Source organism: Myotis myotis, unplaced genomic scaffold, assembly GCF_014108235.1.
Source record: "Myotis myotis isolate mMyoMyo1 unplaced genomic scaffold, mMyoMyo1.p scaffold_m19_p_16, whole genome shotgun sequence".
NCBI classification, from domain to species: domain Eukaryota; kingdom Metazoa; phylum Chordata; class Mammalia; order Chiroptera; family Vespertilionidae; genus Myotis; species Myotis myotis.
The window spans coordinates 17,720,932-17,735,381 of record NW_023416320.1 but is presented as its reverse complement, the minus strand read 5'-3'; the positions used below and the strand labels follow the sequence as shown (position 1 = coordinate 17,735,381).

Below are 14,450 nucleotides of genomic sequence, written 5' to 3'. Positions count from 1 at the left end.
GACATATAAATGGTTAATATCCTTAAAATATAAATAATTCTCATAATCTAATCTAAAATGTTGACTAGATTTAATTTAAACTAAGGAGAAAAACAGGTAATTTATAAAAGAAAAAATACAAATAGTCAGCAAATATAAGTAAATTTAATTACATAAATTAAAACATTAGAAATGTTTTTTAAAATTTACATTTTTCATATAAATACTTGAAAATTTGTACATAGAATTGTCAAGGTTACAGAAAAAGGCATTCTCATATATTCCTATTGGAATTATAAACTGGTACAACTATAGTTATTATAATGAACATTGAAAGTCAGTTAAATGTCCAATAGGAGGAAAGTTAAATACATTATATAGATTCTTATGCAGACATTGAATATCATTTTATAAAAAATATTAGCATTTATTGTATAATCAGAAAAATGCTATTTATAATTTTTCAGATATAATAATTTTACATACTAAAAAGTAAATTAATTACCACAAACCAAAAAGATATTTCAGCTGCCATATAACAGACCTGGAGTCCCAGATAAAGGTGTGATGCTCCTTATTGTTGGAGTTCTGAAACTTTTTGCCTGTAAAATAATACTGTCGTTAAGCAGTCTTATCTCTAATTTGTTCCTAGTTTTATGAAATATCTCTGCTTCTTACATTATTTCTATTTAAACAGTATCCATAAGATCACTATCAAAATATTCCTTGTTACATCTAAATAAAGTTTGGGATATTATTCTGATTATTCAAGATCTTTTCCTTATCCCCTAAAAATCCTCTCTCATTTCAAAATGTCTCTAGCTTGCAATTTTAAAATTCAAGCATCCTTTGGTTATCAGTGTAAGTCAAATCACAGTGATAAGACTCTCTGATAAAGACTTTAGGAATTCAGTAGAATAACATTAAAGAAAGTCTACTTTGGCTTAAGCCCAAGAAGGAAAACATCAATGCATATTTCAAAAAACATGAAGCAAAACTTGGGAAAAGTCCATCAAAGCGAGCTTAAGATACTTTTTTGGAGAGTGCAGGCATAAATCTTAAGAACTGTGATAGCAAATGAGAACTGGAAGAGAGCAGAATTCCAGCAGGCTGCCGGTGTGATGGAAACTAATACTTTGTGACAGACAGAAGAATGCCCCGCTGAAGATGTCCGTGCCTCTAATCTACGAAACCTGTGAATATGTTAGGTTACATGGCAGATAGTACAGACGGAATTAAGGTTGCTAATGTGCTGATCTTAGAAGAGGGAGATGATTTGGGATTATCATAAGTTACCTGTTTTTCTCCTTAGTTTAAATTAATATATGTAGGGAGATGATTTGCTAATGTGTTGATCTTAGAAGAGGGAGATGATTTGGGATTATCACCCTCTGGGCTCCATGTAATCACAAGGGTCTTTATAAATGGAAGAGGACGAGAGAATGGCCAGAGTCAGAGAAGATGATGCAACAACGGAAGCGAGGTCAGAGTGAGGAAGTGTGATAAGAACTCAACCACCACTTCTGGCTCTGAAAGCAGAGGAAGGGACCACAAGCCAAAGAATGTGGGCAACCTTGGTCTAGAACAGTGACTTTCAACCGGTGAGCCGCAAGAGGCACGCTGGTGTGCTGCAAGAATTTTAAAAACATGCAATACCTGACTATTTAGTCAGGGGCACTGACCTCTTTTCCCTTAGATTGTCAAATGAAAAAAAAAAAAAAAATGACAGCAGCCAACACAACAATAGCCATCCTGTGTGAATGAGTCAAAATTATACCTATTTTTTGGTCAGATCAGCAAAAAAACGTATTTTTTGGCCTGCTGCAAAATTTTAGTAATTAGTTTATGTGTGCCATGAGGTGGGAAAGGTTGAACTGCATTGGTCTAGAAGATGGAAAAAGCAAGGAAACAAATTCTCCCTTAGATCCTCCCAAAGAAATGCAGACCTATTGACACCTTGATTTTAGCCCATTGAGACCTACAGATTTCTAACCTACAAAGTGGAAAAGTAATAAAGCTGTGTTGTTGTACGTCATTAAGTTTGGGTAAATTTTTATGGCAGCAAATAGCAACTAACACACAACTGTTAGAGATATTCAAGCACATATACTAGGCAGGAGGGAATGATGATTGAGAATCCAGTTTTGGAGTCCGGCTGTCTAAACGAAAATCTGAGCTCTACCACCGCCATGCTGCATGACTTCAGGTAAGTAAGGTAATTTCTCAGTATTATTATCCATAAAATAGTGATAGTAATAATAGTATGCAGTTATAGGGTTGTTGTGAGAGTAAAGAGAGAATACAGCCAATTACATATTAATTATTGGCAATTATTATCCAGGCAAACATATGCCAACTTCTTTTCCAAAAGCAAAATGAGAAATAATTACTGCAAAAGGGAAATATACTACAATGTGAAAAACAAAATTAATACCCAATAGCTAAAGAGCAGAGCTGATGGGAAAAATAGAGAATTATCTGGTGCTGGCTTCGGCAGCACATATATTAAAATTGGAACGATACAGAGAAGATTAGCATGGCCCCTGACATGCAAATTCGTGAAGCGTTCCATACTTAAAAAAAAAAAAAGAATTATCTGTAACTGAGAGATATACAAATCTAATTCTACACTTACAAATACAGTTAGTCCCCCTTTATCCACAATTTCAGTTATCCATGGGTCAACCAGGGTCCAAAAATATTACATAGACAATTCCAGAAATAAACAATTCATAGTTTCTAATTATGTGCTGTTCCGACGATTGTGATGAAATCTCACAAGTCCCACTCCGTCCTCCTGAGACACGAATCATCCTTTGTCTAGCGTCTCCACATTATACATGCTCCCTGCCCATCAGTCACATAGCAGTTGTCTTGGTTATGAGATTGACTGTCATGGTGTACAGTGCTTGTGTTCAAATAATCCTTATTTTACTTAAAAATGGCCCCAAGCACAAGAGTAGTGAAGCTGCCCCTTTGGACATGCCAAAGAGAAACTGTAAAGTACTTCCTTTAGTGAAAAGGTGAAAGTTCTCGATTTAGTAAGGAAATAAAAAAATGATAGGAAGACTTCAGCAAGGGATTCCCTGCATGGAGTGACATCAAGCCATTTACTGCAAGTCAGGGATGGTTACACAGAGCCAGGAATAGGTTAGGACTGAAAAATATAAAAATTATTGCATTTGCCAATAAAGGAGCTGCTGCCACATTTCTGGCAGAGTTGAGGAAGTTGAGTGGGGATCAGTATTCTCTGCAGTTTCAAACATCCACTGGGGGTCTTGGAACTTATCCCCCAGGGGTAAGGGGAGAAGTACTGTAATGTAGAGGAAAACAAATGGACTAGAAATAGATTAAGGGTCCATCTACAGAAACACAGGACACCGCAGAAAACAGAAATAACACACAGAAAACATGGGCAACATTGTTTTAGAAATCAAGTGTTTAGAGGTGGGGCATTGTTGATGCAGAACGGGATGCGTGGATACAAAATAATACAAACAAAATAAGCTAACACAAAGTCAATTCTCAATAAATGTCAGTTGTCCCTCGATTCTCATTCAGGGACCACCTAAAGACTGCCCAGATCTGGCCCGGCTGATGTGGCTCAGTGGTTGAGCATCGAACTATGAACCAGGAGGTCACTGTTGGTCAGGGCGCATGCCCGGGTTGTGGGCTCAATCCCCAGTGGGGGTTGTGCTGGAGGCAGTCAATCAATGATTCTCTCTCATCACTGATGTTTCTATCTCTTTCTCCCTCTCCCTTCCTCTCTGAAATCAATAAAAATGTATATGTTTTTTAAAAAGCCCAGATTTGTACTTAAAAGTAAAAGGACAGATTTTTAAACTAACAACAAAAGAGACAGATTTTCAAATGTGAGGTTAAGGATAACTTCAGACTTATTATTTCACACTTTCATGGTAAGGAAGAGAATGGCTTACTGAAGAAAGAAAAAATCATTATGTTTCTATTCAAAATGAAGGTGACTCCAATGAAAATAGAAAAAGGAAGAATCAAGCTGAAAACAGAAATGGAGAAAGAGAAAAAAAAAGTGTAAACAAGAAAATAACTTGGATGTATAAAAGTTTAACCCATTAATAAAAGTAATTTTAAAAAGGGGAAACCTTTTAAAGAGATCAGAAGTAATAAAAGAGATTCTATTGCTGTGGAAGATAATTAAAACTGGGTGAAATTATCCTTAGCTACATGCTCACATGTCTTTAAATGTGGACACAGATAACAATCTGTAAAATTAAAAATTAAAAGATAAAAACCCAGTTCCACACGAAGGGAAGTGTAAGATCAATTATCCGAAAGTTAAAGACGAGCTCCCACATACGTAGAAGCTGCACGCTCGGCTGTGGATGAGACCTCTGCACGTATTATTTTCTGTAACCGGAACCCCGTCCACACTGACTCGAACAGTGTAGGAATCTTCTGGCATTGCTCTGGAAGGCAAAGGAAGAACATGTAAGAAACGCAATGACCCTTTTATTGAATGTATAATACTAGTGAAAAGACTACATGTCATTTTTGAAGGGGTGTCTACAATTTTAACTGGTGGACAGTTAAGTTCTACGTTACATTTTGAAAAGATGATTCCCTCCTGAATTCTGCACTGCAAATTCTAAATTATGGAACTCGGGCAAATGCTTATTCTAAGTGCATTGATGCTTATTGGAAAATAAATGCAATGACAACATGTAATAATAATCATTAAAAATAGTCACATAGCCCTGGCCTGTTTGGCTCAGTGGATAGAGTGTCGGCCTGTGGACTGAAGGGTCCTGGGTTTGATTCCCAGTCAAGGGCACATGCCCAGGTTACAGGCTTGATTCCCAGTAGGGGGCGTGCAGGAGGCAGCTGATCTGTGATTCTCTCTCATCATTGATGTTTCTCTCTCTCCCTCTCCCGTGCTCTCTGCAATCAATAAAAACATATTTTTTAAAAAGTCACATATCACCTTGCTTTGTTTAAAAAGAAGTTTTAATCAAGTTTCTCCTTAAATGAGCTTTTGCTGCAAAAAAAAAAAAAAAATATATAGCCAACAAGCCTAAAGTAGATGAATTCCTCTGTAATACATGCTACATGTTACAATACTGAAAGTTACAGTTTAAAATGATTAAATTTTTTCACTAAATTACTAATAACAAACATTAATTTGGGCCAATAGTAAAAAACTTGAAATGTCACTATACAAAATATCGTCTTTAATCTTAATGGCTATGTCAAGATATTGAACAAAATTAATCAAACCTGACAGGAAAGCATAATTTTGATATTTTGAGGAGCATCATTACAATTTAATAGTAGCCATTTATCTTCTAAAAGAGATCAATAATGATAATAGCTCTAATAACCTGGACAAGAATATAGGATATATTTTATCATGCCCATATGTGGAAAGAGCATTATAATTGATTGTAATAAAGGTATAAAATCGTCTAACATCACAAAATCAAAAACAGCTGATAATCAGAATACATATTATTTTAACAGCCAGAGTGATAAAACTATTAAAATACTAATATGCATAACTGTACTTCTGATATGATAAAAATGATGTTATTAAAGATAGTTTAAAGCATACCTAGTATAGCATGTAATGTGAGTTGAATGACTTGCATCTTTTTCTACATCACAAGAAATGGATCGAAAAGAAGAAACTAATTGTACAGTGTTCCCCAACTCAGCAGCATCAACTCCATAGTTAAACTGGTTTGCTTGAGCAAAACCTGGGAAAGTAAAAACACTCAATTATTATTCATGGATTCTGTTTTTAGAGTGCTAACCATTGTCATTAAGTATTGAATTATTCAATAAATAATAGGGAATAGTACTGAGTAAGCAGTTAGCTTATTTCATATTTATTCCTATGATTATAATCTTATTTGGGAGCAGAAAAGTTAGACTTTAATCAATTTAAATCATAAAAGTAATTCTCGAGAATTGATTATTTGTCAGGTGCTATTAAATGCGGTGGAATCAAACAGCTTATATATTCCAGTAGTAGGATAGAGAGGGGTGGAGCAAATAAACAAATATATTTTTTAAAGAATAGTTTATTGATTTTAAGAGAGCAAGGAAGGGAGAAAAGCACTGATGTGAAAGCGAAACATCAATCGGCTACCTCCTATACATCCCCTATTGAGATGGAGCATGCAACCTGGGCATGTGCCCCAACCAGAATCGAACCCTTTGGTGCCCAACCAACTGAGCCACACCAGCTAGGGCGACAAAATTTATATATATATATTTACATGTATACATCACCTGATGCTATATACTATATCCTGTGCAGATAACTGCTATAAAAATAAAGCATGCTAAAGGGTATAGAAAGATTGCATGAGGGTAACACTATACCACTATTTTACCATGAGTTCCTATTAAGCAAAGTCTGAGGTGAGGACTTGTAAGAAGTTAATCTGGGTGGTGATTTCTTAGGGACAAGGTAGAGTAAAACCTGAACAAAGAAAAGTGGGCACCACTGAGGACAACTGAGACTCAATCTTACTGGTAACTTCTAAGAAAAATAGAGATTGCCTTTCACAATCGACGAATCAACAGCAAAAAGCATGTATTCATCACATCCTGCCCCAATTACCTGAGGGTTCTCACTGGGGGAAATAACCCCCTGCCCTTTCAGGCAGCATATCTGCCATGTGGGCTGCATGTCCCAAGTCCCTCTATTGGAGAAGCCCTGGGACAGTAGACAAAGCTATGCTGGGAGAAGTTAAGGCAAGAATCTGAAAGTATAGATTGAGTCACAGTACAGGGGGGACTATTTGACACAGCTGTGTGTAGAATCACAGGTGAGGACAAGAGGATACAAGGCTGAGCATACAAGGCACCTGATACAGTCCATCCAGAAATGGCACCATCCGGAAATTCTCATGCTCTATACTTTAAGTACAATCCATTATCAAGACTCTTAGGTAGTGACTGTATGAGAGCTCTGCTAAGGCTCTAATACAAGGGGGGTTAGTGGGACAAGCTACAGGCCACACTAATACAACTGGTCCTGAGGCTATAATGAACGTTCACCTGGCCCTCTATCACCCATTGTAGATTTCCCTTATCCTTGGCTAGCATCTCAGCTAATGGAGTGACACTAACCTTCCTCCTCAAGATCTGAGCCCTTAGCTGCCTTGCCCTTGTTAGGTTGTGGTTGCCATAACTGCCTATTCACTGGAAGCCAAGATTTGCCTCCATGAATATTGTGACTTCCAGACATACTCCTCCTTATCTGCATTAGGTAAAGCTGCCCTACCTCTTCATGATCATCAGAATTGATTATCTCTAGTTGTCTACTAATTATGCTTGATGGATTCAAATGATCAGGTAGTAGTGGTAGTTTTAGTTTAGTGGAACCCATATTGGGAGCCATGGAAGAACCTAAAATTGCAAGGACAGAAAGCCCAGATTCAATTTCTGGATCACTGGGAGTAATAATGATGGGGTATGGGGGCGGGGGAAGCCCTTCATTTCCAGCTCCCTGTATTCTATCTATTGGGAAACAACAGCATGCATCAGCCATTGGCTCACTGCATGTGGCATATGATGAAGCATTCCATTCCACAGGATGTTGTTCCCAAGCTGGGAACTTATCCATCCCTTAAGGTTGTAGGACATTCATCATTCTACTAAGCTGTATGTTTCAGGGTGATGCAGGTTTCAGGGTCATGTACCTGTTATCATAACTTTTTCACAATAAATGCATTTCTTGTTCTGAGGCACTATTTGTGGAATCTCCTGGCAGTAAATCGGGCTCCCTAGGCTCTCAGAAGACAGTTCTGGCAAAAGTGCTATGGAAAGAGAAGGCAAAACTCATGTCTGGAGTAGGTGCCAGTTCAGCAATAGGAATCTCTGTTCTTTCCATGAGAGAAGGAGAGTGATGCAGATAATTTGTCACTTGTTGGTTGGGGGGTGAACTTTGTGAAGGATGGTCTCTCTTGAGAGCTCGGTGTTGGTCTCTGAGCAGGCCAGGTATTCAGCAACAGCAGTGGGTAGCTTAGCATTGGTGAAAAGGATTCCATGGTGTTGGCCCATGCACAGCCATATATATATATTGCTTAACATGGTGCCTGGCTCATATGTTTAGAGCTTAGTTGATATCTACTCTTATTCCTAGTCACATAAATCCTGAGGTTTAGGTTCAGTATTAATATCTCTTTAAAAAACTAACAGAAAACTAGTAAGCGGGGCCCAGGATTCAGATCTGGGTTGTAGATGTCCACCAGGCATATTTGTGATATTCAGAGAAAAATAATATTAAAGATGCACATTACAAGGCTATTACTTGTTACCCAATGTAACTTCCTCCAGACCCTATGTCTCCTCTGCTATCCTTTATATATTAAAAAAGTAAGTAGAAACTCAACAAAAGGTAGGGATTTTAATAAACACCATTTTCTTCTTCTAAGCTTAAATGTTAACTGAACATGACTCATCCAGCATAGACTAAGGTACAAATATAAGCATTAATTTAACATCTGAAAAGATAACTGCATTGAACTCACGGTTTTGAATCTAGAAAGGAAGTTACTGCTAAAATGGAATTATGAGAAGATACATGAACACACAGAAAAGCAAGCTACTTGTAAACTCGCATGTTCCTTCTGCCAACTTCTGCTTATCTTTGGAGCTCACATTGAGTTTGGAACACACAGAAGGGATGCTGGCAACTAACTAAAGAATGGAACGCTTTCATTGTGATGTGGCTCAGGATGTGATGTATGTATTATTTTCCTATCAGGTACATGTCACATGAATGATATGGTAATGCAGATGTGTTCTTCAGCTTTTCTGAGACAAATACAAATCTAAAAAATAACACTAACAAAAGATGATGTTGTTTTAGCTTAGGAGTTGTTTTTCTCTCTCTCTCTCTCTCTCTCTCTCTCTCTCTCTCTATATATATATATATATATATATATATACTGTAGGAGTAAAATCTATGGAAAAAATTGGTAAGATTTTTGTAAATATTTTCATTATAAATGTTGTAAAAAAAAAAGCATAGAAATATTTCTATTTTTTTCAGCTAATTCCAAAGAGTTAATAAAATACAGAGGAGTCACCTTTTAAAAGACTTTTAATTTAAAATTATATTTTTAAAAAAATTTCAAAAGAATTACCTTTAAAAAAAATTTTAATTGAAAAGCATAATTCTAAATAAATAATTGGGCACAAAGAGATCCCTCTGGAAGTACTCCAAAGGACAAAGATCACAGGAAGGGCTGGGTGTACCCTGGAAACAGAAAACGTTGAGACTTCAAATGGAAATTCCTAACATGTTGATGTATTTTTTTTTTTTCTTTTGCAGAAAAACTGGAGACAAGATTTGCCAGGCACGAAAACCGGGGCCTCCTGATAGCAGCCTTCGTGGAAGATGCCAGCTGCCATGGTCAATTCTGGCTGTTCCAGTTTCTCTACTTCAGAAAAGCAGGGTTGAGAGTGTATAAAGCTACTTAAAAGCTGTAATATTGAAAATCATAGGGAAAAAAGGTGCAGTGTAATGGAAGAAACTCCTAAAGAATGAAACTAAAACTATAACATAAATGCAAAAGAATAATCACAATAAGTTAGCTCTAATTTATGGGGCATATGTCATATACGGGCACCTTAGATACATCATCCATTTCAATATTCACAATAGCAGCAACAGGTAGGAATTACTAAACCATTTTACTGATGAGGAAACTGAGGCTTAGAGCAATAACTTGTCCACAGGCACATAGTGGGAAATGGCAGAGATGGAACTGAAGGCCATAATGTTATAAAAATTGTGTAATTCAACACTTCACATTAACAAAAATATATATGCCGGACACTATAACAGCAAAATACAGAAAAAAGACCCAAAAGTTAATTATTACTCCTTCTATCTTACTGGTATTTTTAAATAAAGGGAAACATGATAAATATTAAGGAAGACAATTAATAAACACAAGGTCTGAATATAATGTAAGAAAACCAATAGTTAGAAACACTCTAGAACTTAGCAAAATAATAACACAACCTCTCAAATCAGTTAATATCCAGTTAAGATGTTAAAAAGACAGAGAAGTATTTCTATGATCATGCCATTGCACAAAACACTTTTACGTGGGCATCATGACTGTAAAATCATGTATCTTTGGTTCCTGAAGCACAGCCTTTAGAACAAATGTTGCCTGTAACGTGTAGAATAGCCAAAAGTCATTTGGATACCTCAAAATATTAAAGTAGATCTTTCTAGAAGGTGAAATCTCAGAGAAATCACTTTCTAAGTAAAACATTTCTATGACAGTTCACTTTTTCATATTTTTTACAAAAATAAAACACACAGTCATATGGGACCAACATCTGAGTAATCATCTGGCATTTACAATTTCATTTGGAAAGTGTTCTTGTGTGGTTAATAACTTAGCTCTATGTGTCATTCTACACATGGAGCACCAGGTAGAGACAACACTGATGGATCATGCATATATTCCTTCCAAATAAGCTTTGTTCAAGTACCATATTCATGTAGCTATAGGAGCTGTGGTGTGTTTTGCAAATTCATTATCATTGCCTTATACACATTCTGTATACATATCATGCCCCCCCCACTCAACCTACATAAAACAGTAACTAGACTCAGCCTCTGAGAAAGACACATGCTAACACATTTTTAGTCACCAACAGTGTGCCATTAAAGCAGGGAGAAGGAAAACAAATCTGGGGGGAGGTGTTGGTATCTGCAATTCAAAAAGATTTAACTGCTCTAGAATTCTCTGCCAAAAGCATCTATGAATTGATGCTGAAGGGGAAATATAGAAATTCACCATGACACTTTGTGCTTCATAGGATTATTACTCCTGAGCCTCAGAATGTACACAAAAGAGCAAAGGTGATAGCTAGATTAACAATGATATTCTTCCAAACTGCCTTAAGAGAAGAGTATCTTTTCTATTTCTAACTAGGGATGATCTGGATCTATGTACGTAAACTCAAGCTATGGTTCCTGGACCAGAAAAAGTTCAGGTCTCAAGATAAGAAAATAGCTGGGTTGTTTTATTGTTTTGCTTTAATCTGGGTATTTCTTTCATGCGTATAAATCGATGTTAAAAAAACAAATTGCTTTTGTCCCTGACCGGGTAGCTCAGATGGTTGGAGCATCGTCCTGATGAGCCAAGGCTGTGGATTTGACCCCTGGTCAGTGTACTTACAAGAATCAACCAGTGAATGCATGAGTGGGTGGAACAACAAATGGATGATTTTCTCTCTCAAATCAATAAGTAAGAAATATTTTTAAAAACCCAATAACTTTCAAGCACATTGTTAACAGCAATTTACAGCATAAAGAAACTATAGATAAAGACATTTTAAAAATAGTCTTTAACAAATACATTGCCTCCAGGTGTTTAATTCTAAAAAAAACCCCACTTTAATTCAAAATATATTGTTCACAACTTAGAGGCATACACCATTTTAAGTATATCCTTGAAAGTTGAATTCTGCAGAAATATTACTTAGAAGACCGTCAAATCTCAGAGGGAAGGTAGGGAAGGGTGGGGTAAGGGGGAGAGATCAACCAAAGGACTTGTATGCATGCATATAAGCCTAACCAATGGACACAGACAGCAGGAGGGTGAGGGCATGAGTGGGGGGGAGCGTAGAGCGGCAATGGGGGGATAAGGACACATATGTAATACCTTAACTGATAAAATAAATAAATAAATAAATAAATAAATAAATAAATAAATAAAATAAAAAAGAAATAATATATGTATCAGAATTACATATCTTGCTTTGTAAATTCTTTCACACTCCAAAAACTTCTCATTTCTTTTTTGTTATAGACTAAGTAATCACTTTTGTTAATATTCTTTTTAAAATTTTCTTTCTCATCTTTAAACATTTGTAAGCAGCTAAGTACCACAACCACTTAGATTCCAAAGGCCTTGTGGTTAAAAGAACCACATATTTCTTTCTAGTTGTAGTAATTAAATATATTCACTGATTGCTTACTATATTTTCATCCCAAGACCAGGCAAGAAGAGAGTCATACATAACTCATGCTTTGATGCAGCACATAATGAGGATTGGTGGCAGGAGAAGGGATCCGAAGCTCTACTGTCAATTGCCTTTCTCCGTCCATTACCATTCTATTTCTCTATCATACCCTCTTACTAACGTTGCACCCCTAAACCCCCAACATGTCTTATTTGATATAAAAATGAATTAAATATTAGAGACCCATGAAGAGCAAAGCAAACAACTGCAGAGTTGAGCTATAGATTAGTCATTAGAACCCAGATCTTAGAATTAATCAAGTAATTATAATACGAATTCAGATGATCTTGTTGATAGAAGACTCTTGGCAATTTCATTAACTGTTAAAGGGGATAGAGTTCTACCACTCTGGCCAAGTGGAGAAATAACTCCAGTGGATTTTTTTAAATCATAAGGCCCTGAATGTGAAAGAAGTAGTCTTTAAAATACCTTAACCTTGGCCAAATAAATAAATGAGCCAAAAAGGCAACCAACCATACCTTCTCCTTTGATAGTCAGTCTTGTTGCTCCATTTATGCTGCCATATTTAGGTATTATTTCTGTGACTTTAGGAATTATTTTAGAGCCATCTGAAAGATATTAAAATACAGTGGAGGGAAAATTATCAAGGACTTCATTTCAAGCATCAAATTTCATACCATGTATTACAACATCGTTAGAAAAGTATCATGAAGGCTATAGTCTGAAAGTAAATAGACCAATGTTTTATTTTTGGCTCTATTGCTAACCAATGACTTTACAGTGAGTTAAGTCATTAACTCAGTTACTACTACTCGTTGATTATTTTCATCATTCTATATCTATCATATTATAAAACACTTATTAATCCCTTAAATTCATGCACACAGGAAGTGCAAAGCTAGTAGAATCAAAGAACACTTCAGGTGCAAAGAGGAATGTTGTGTTTTAAGAAGACATTGTTTTCTATGACAGAGTAGGACTTCAGGAAAGATCTAGCCTCCTGATGTTAGCAAGTTCTTAATGCACAGGTCACGGATTCATTCAACAAACGGTGTTACTGTGCCTGAGGATATAAAAATGCATAACAATCTCAACTTCCCAGAAGTTTAGCTTGCACTGCACAGAGTGACACAAGACAGCACAGGGGCCATAGATGACTTCGATGGGGCAATTCATCCATACGTCTTGGGCCACACCCCCTTACTGAGAGAAGAGGTGCCCCTGCTGCATTTGGGAGGGCAAATATCAGTTAGCTTAGACTGGACCAATTGTGGGGAAGGCATAGAGTTCTAGACAGAAGGTGGGTGGGTGGTTTCCTTGGAGAACTGTAAGCAGTGCGTTAAAACAACTCAAAGATATCCAGTGAGCAGTAGAGTTTATTTTCTTCTTAAACTGTACAGATCTGGGTACTAGTAAATCCAGTAACAAATTCTCAGAGTAGGTGGGAAAATTTAAGTGGGGGTGGGGTTGGGGGGGGGAGCACAAAGAAAGAGAAAGGTGAACAAAGTTATGATGGTATGGTTCATTCCTGCCTGAGAAAAGTTTAGCAGGGACTTCGCCTATAAGGCCAACGGCCTCCACCATAAAGACTAGCCCCCTCACCCAAGCCTCTGTGCTTTAGGCCTGTCTTTGCCAAGAGCCCACGGCTGTTCCCGCTTCAGGCACTTCGGTAGCTTCCAGCAGCCCACAGCCGCCGGTAGGAAACTCCAGCTGGATCCTATCTCCGGGACCCTGCTGCTCCTCACCTATCTCAGGTTCATCCTCCAGTTATCTCCGCGGACAACTCCAATTTCTTATCTTATCAGTCTCCTGCCAGCCCTCTCCTGGGTATTACTCTGAAGGCTCGGGGCAGCTGGCCCTGGAAGTGACCGGCACCCGCCACAAAGACCCACTTCTGTCCCACTGGGAGACTTCCCCCAAGTGGGGCCAAAGGACCCAAGAGGAGAGAGAGGGAGGACTCGGGCTGCCTCCCCGGCCTAGACCCCCATCACCACTCCCCAGGCCACATGTCAGTCTCATTTCAACAGGTCACTTGGGGGGAGGAGGTGAGACTCAAACTCTCCCAAGCAACACGGATGAGTTCAGAGCAATCGCTCCCTCTCCCTCGGTCTGTCTGGGTCAGGCCCGCCCTGCAGGTGCTTTGGTCCAGGCTTGCGCGGCGGCGACACCCACCCCTTTGGCCCCGAGCTGGTGTCCAGCGGTCCCGCCTGTCCCAGGAGCAGGGACCTGCCCACATGCGCTTCTCCCGCGCGCTCCCCTGGCGCCCCCCATGGGTTACCTGTGCGGGGGTCCGCGGCGCACAGGAGCAGCCCCCAGAAGCCCCAGGTCCCCCAAAGCCACAGGCGTCCCATCGCCGCTCGAGTTCGCGGAGTCGCCGCGCGCGCCTGCGCTCAGCTCGGGGATCGCCACTCACTCGCGCGCCCGACCTTCCCACGCTCCGGCGAGGCAGCCCCGCCCCCGGCGATGGG

General features: G+C 38.4%; 1 protein-coding gene and 1 pseudogene across 8 annotated transcripts in view; one reads left to right on the top strand and one right to left on the bottom strand.

Moving 5' to 3' along the window:
* The window catches only part of PKHD1L1 (PKHD1 like 1), a 131,711-nt gene extending 117,309 nt beyond the window's left edge, over positions 1 to 14,402 (bottom strand). For 5 of the 8 annotated variants that reach the window (XM_036338079.1, XM_036338080.1, XM_036338087.1 and 2 more), the window contains exons 1-5: positions 14,261 to 14,402; positions 12,501 to 12,590; positions 5,567 to 5,711; positions 4,316 to 4,424; positions 524 to 581 (exon numbers count right to left, since the gene is read on the bottom strand). In XM_036338079.1, the coding sequence (XP_036193972.1) occupies positions 524 to 581; positions 4,316 to 4,424; positions 5,567 to 5,711; positions 12,501 to 12,590; positions 14,261 to 14,333 (475 nt within the window). In that variant the 5' untranslated portion in view covers positions 14,334 to 14,402. Of the gene's footprint in view, positions 1 to 491; positions 582 to 4,315; positions 4,425 to 5,566; positions 5,712 to 12,500; positions 12,591 to 14,260 lie in introns of those variants that run through there. The other 3 variants (XM_036338083.1, XM_036338086.1, XM_036338084.1) reach the window with 2 other exon arrangements.
* Positions 2,461 to 2,557, top strand: LOC118671070 (annotated as a pseudogene).
* Positions 14,403 to 14,450: the final 48 nt, after the last annotated feature.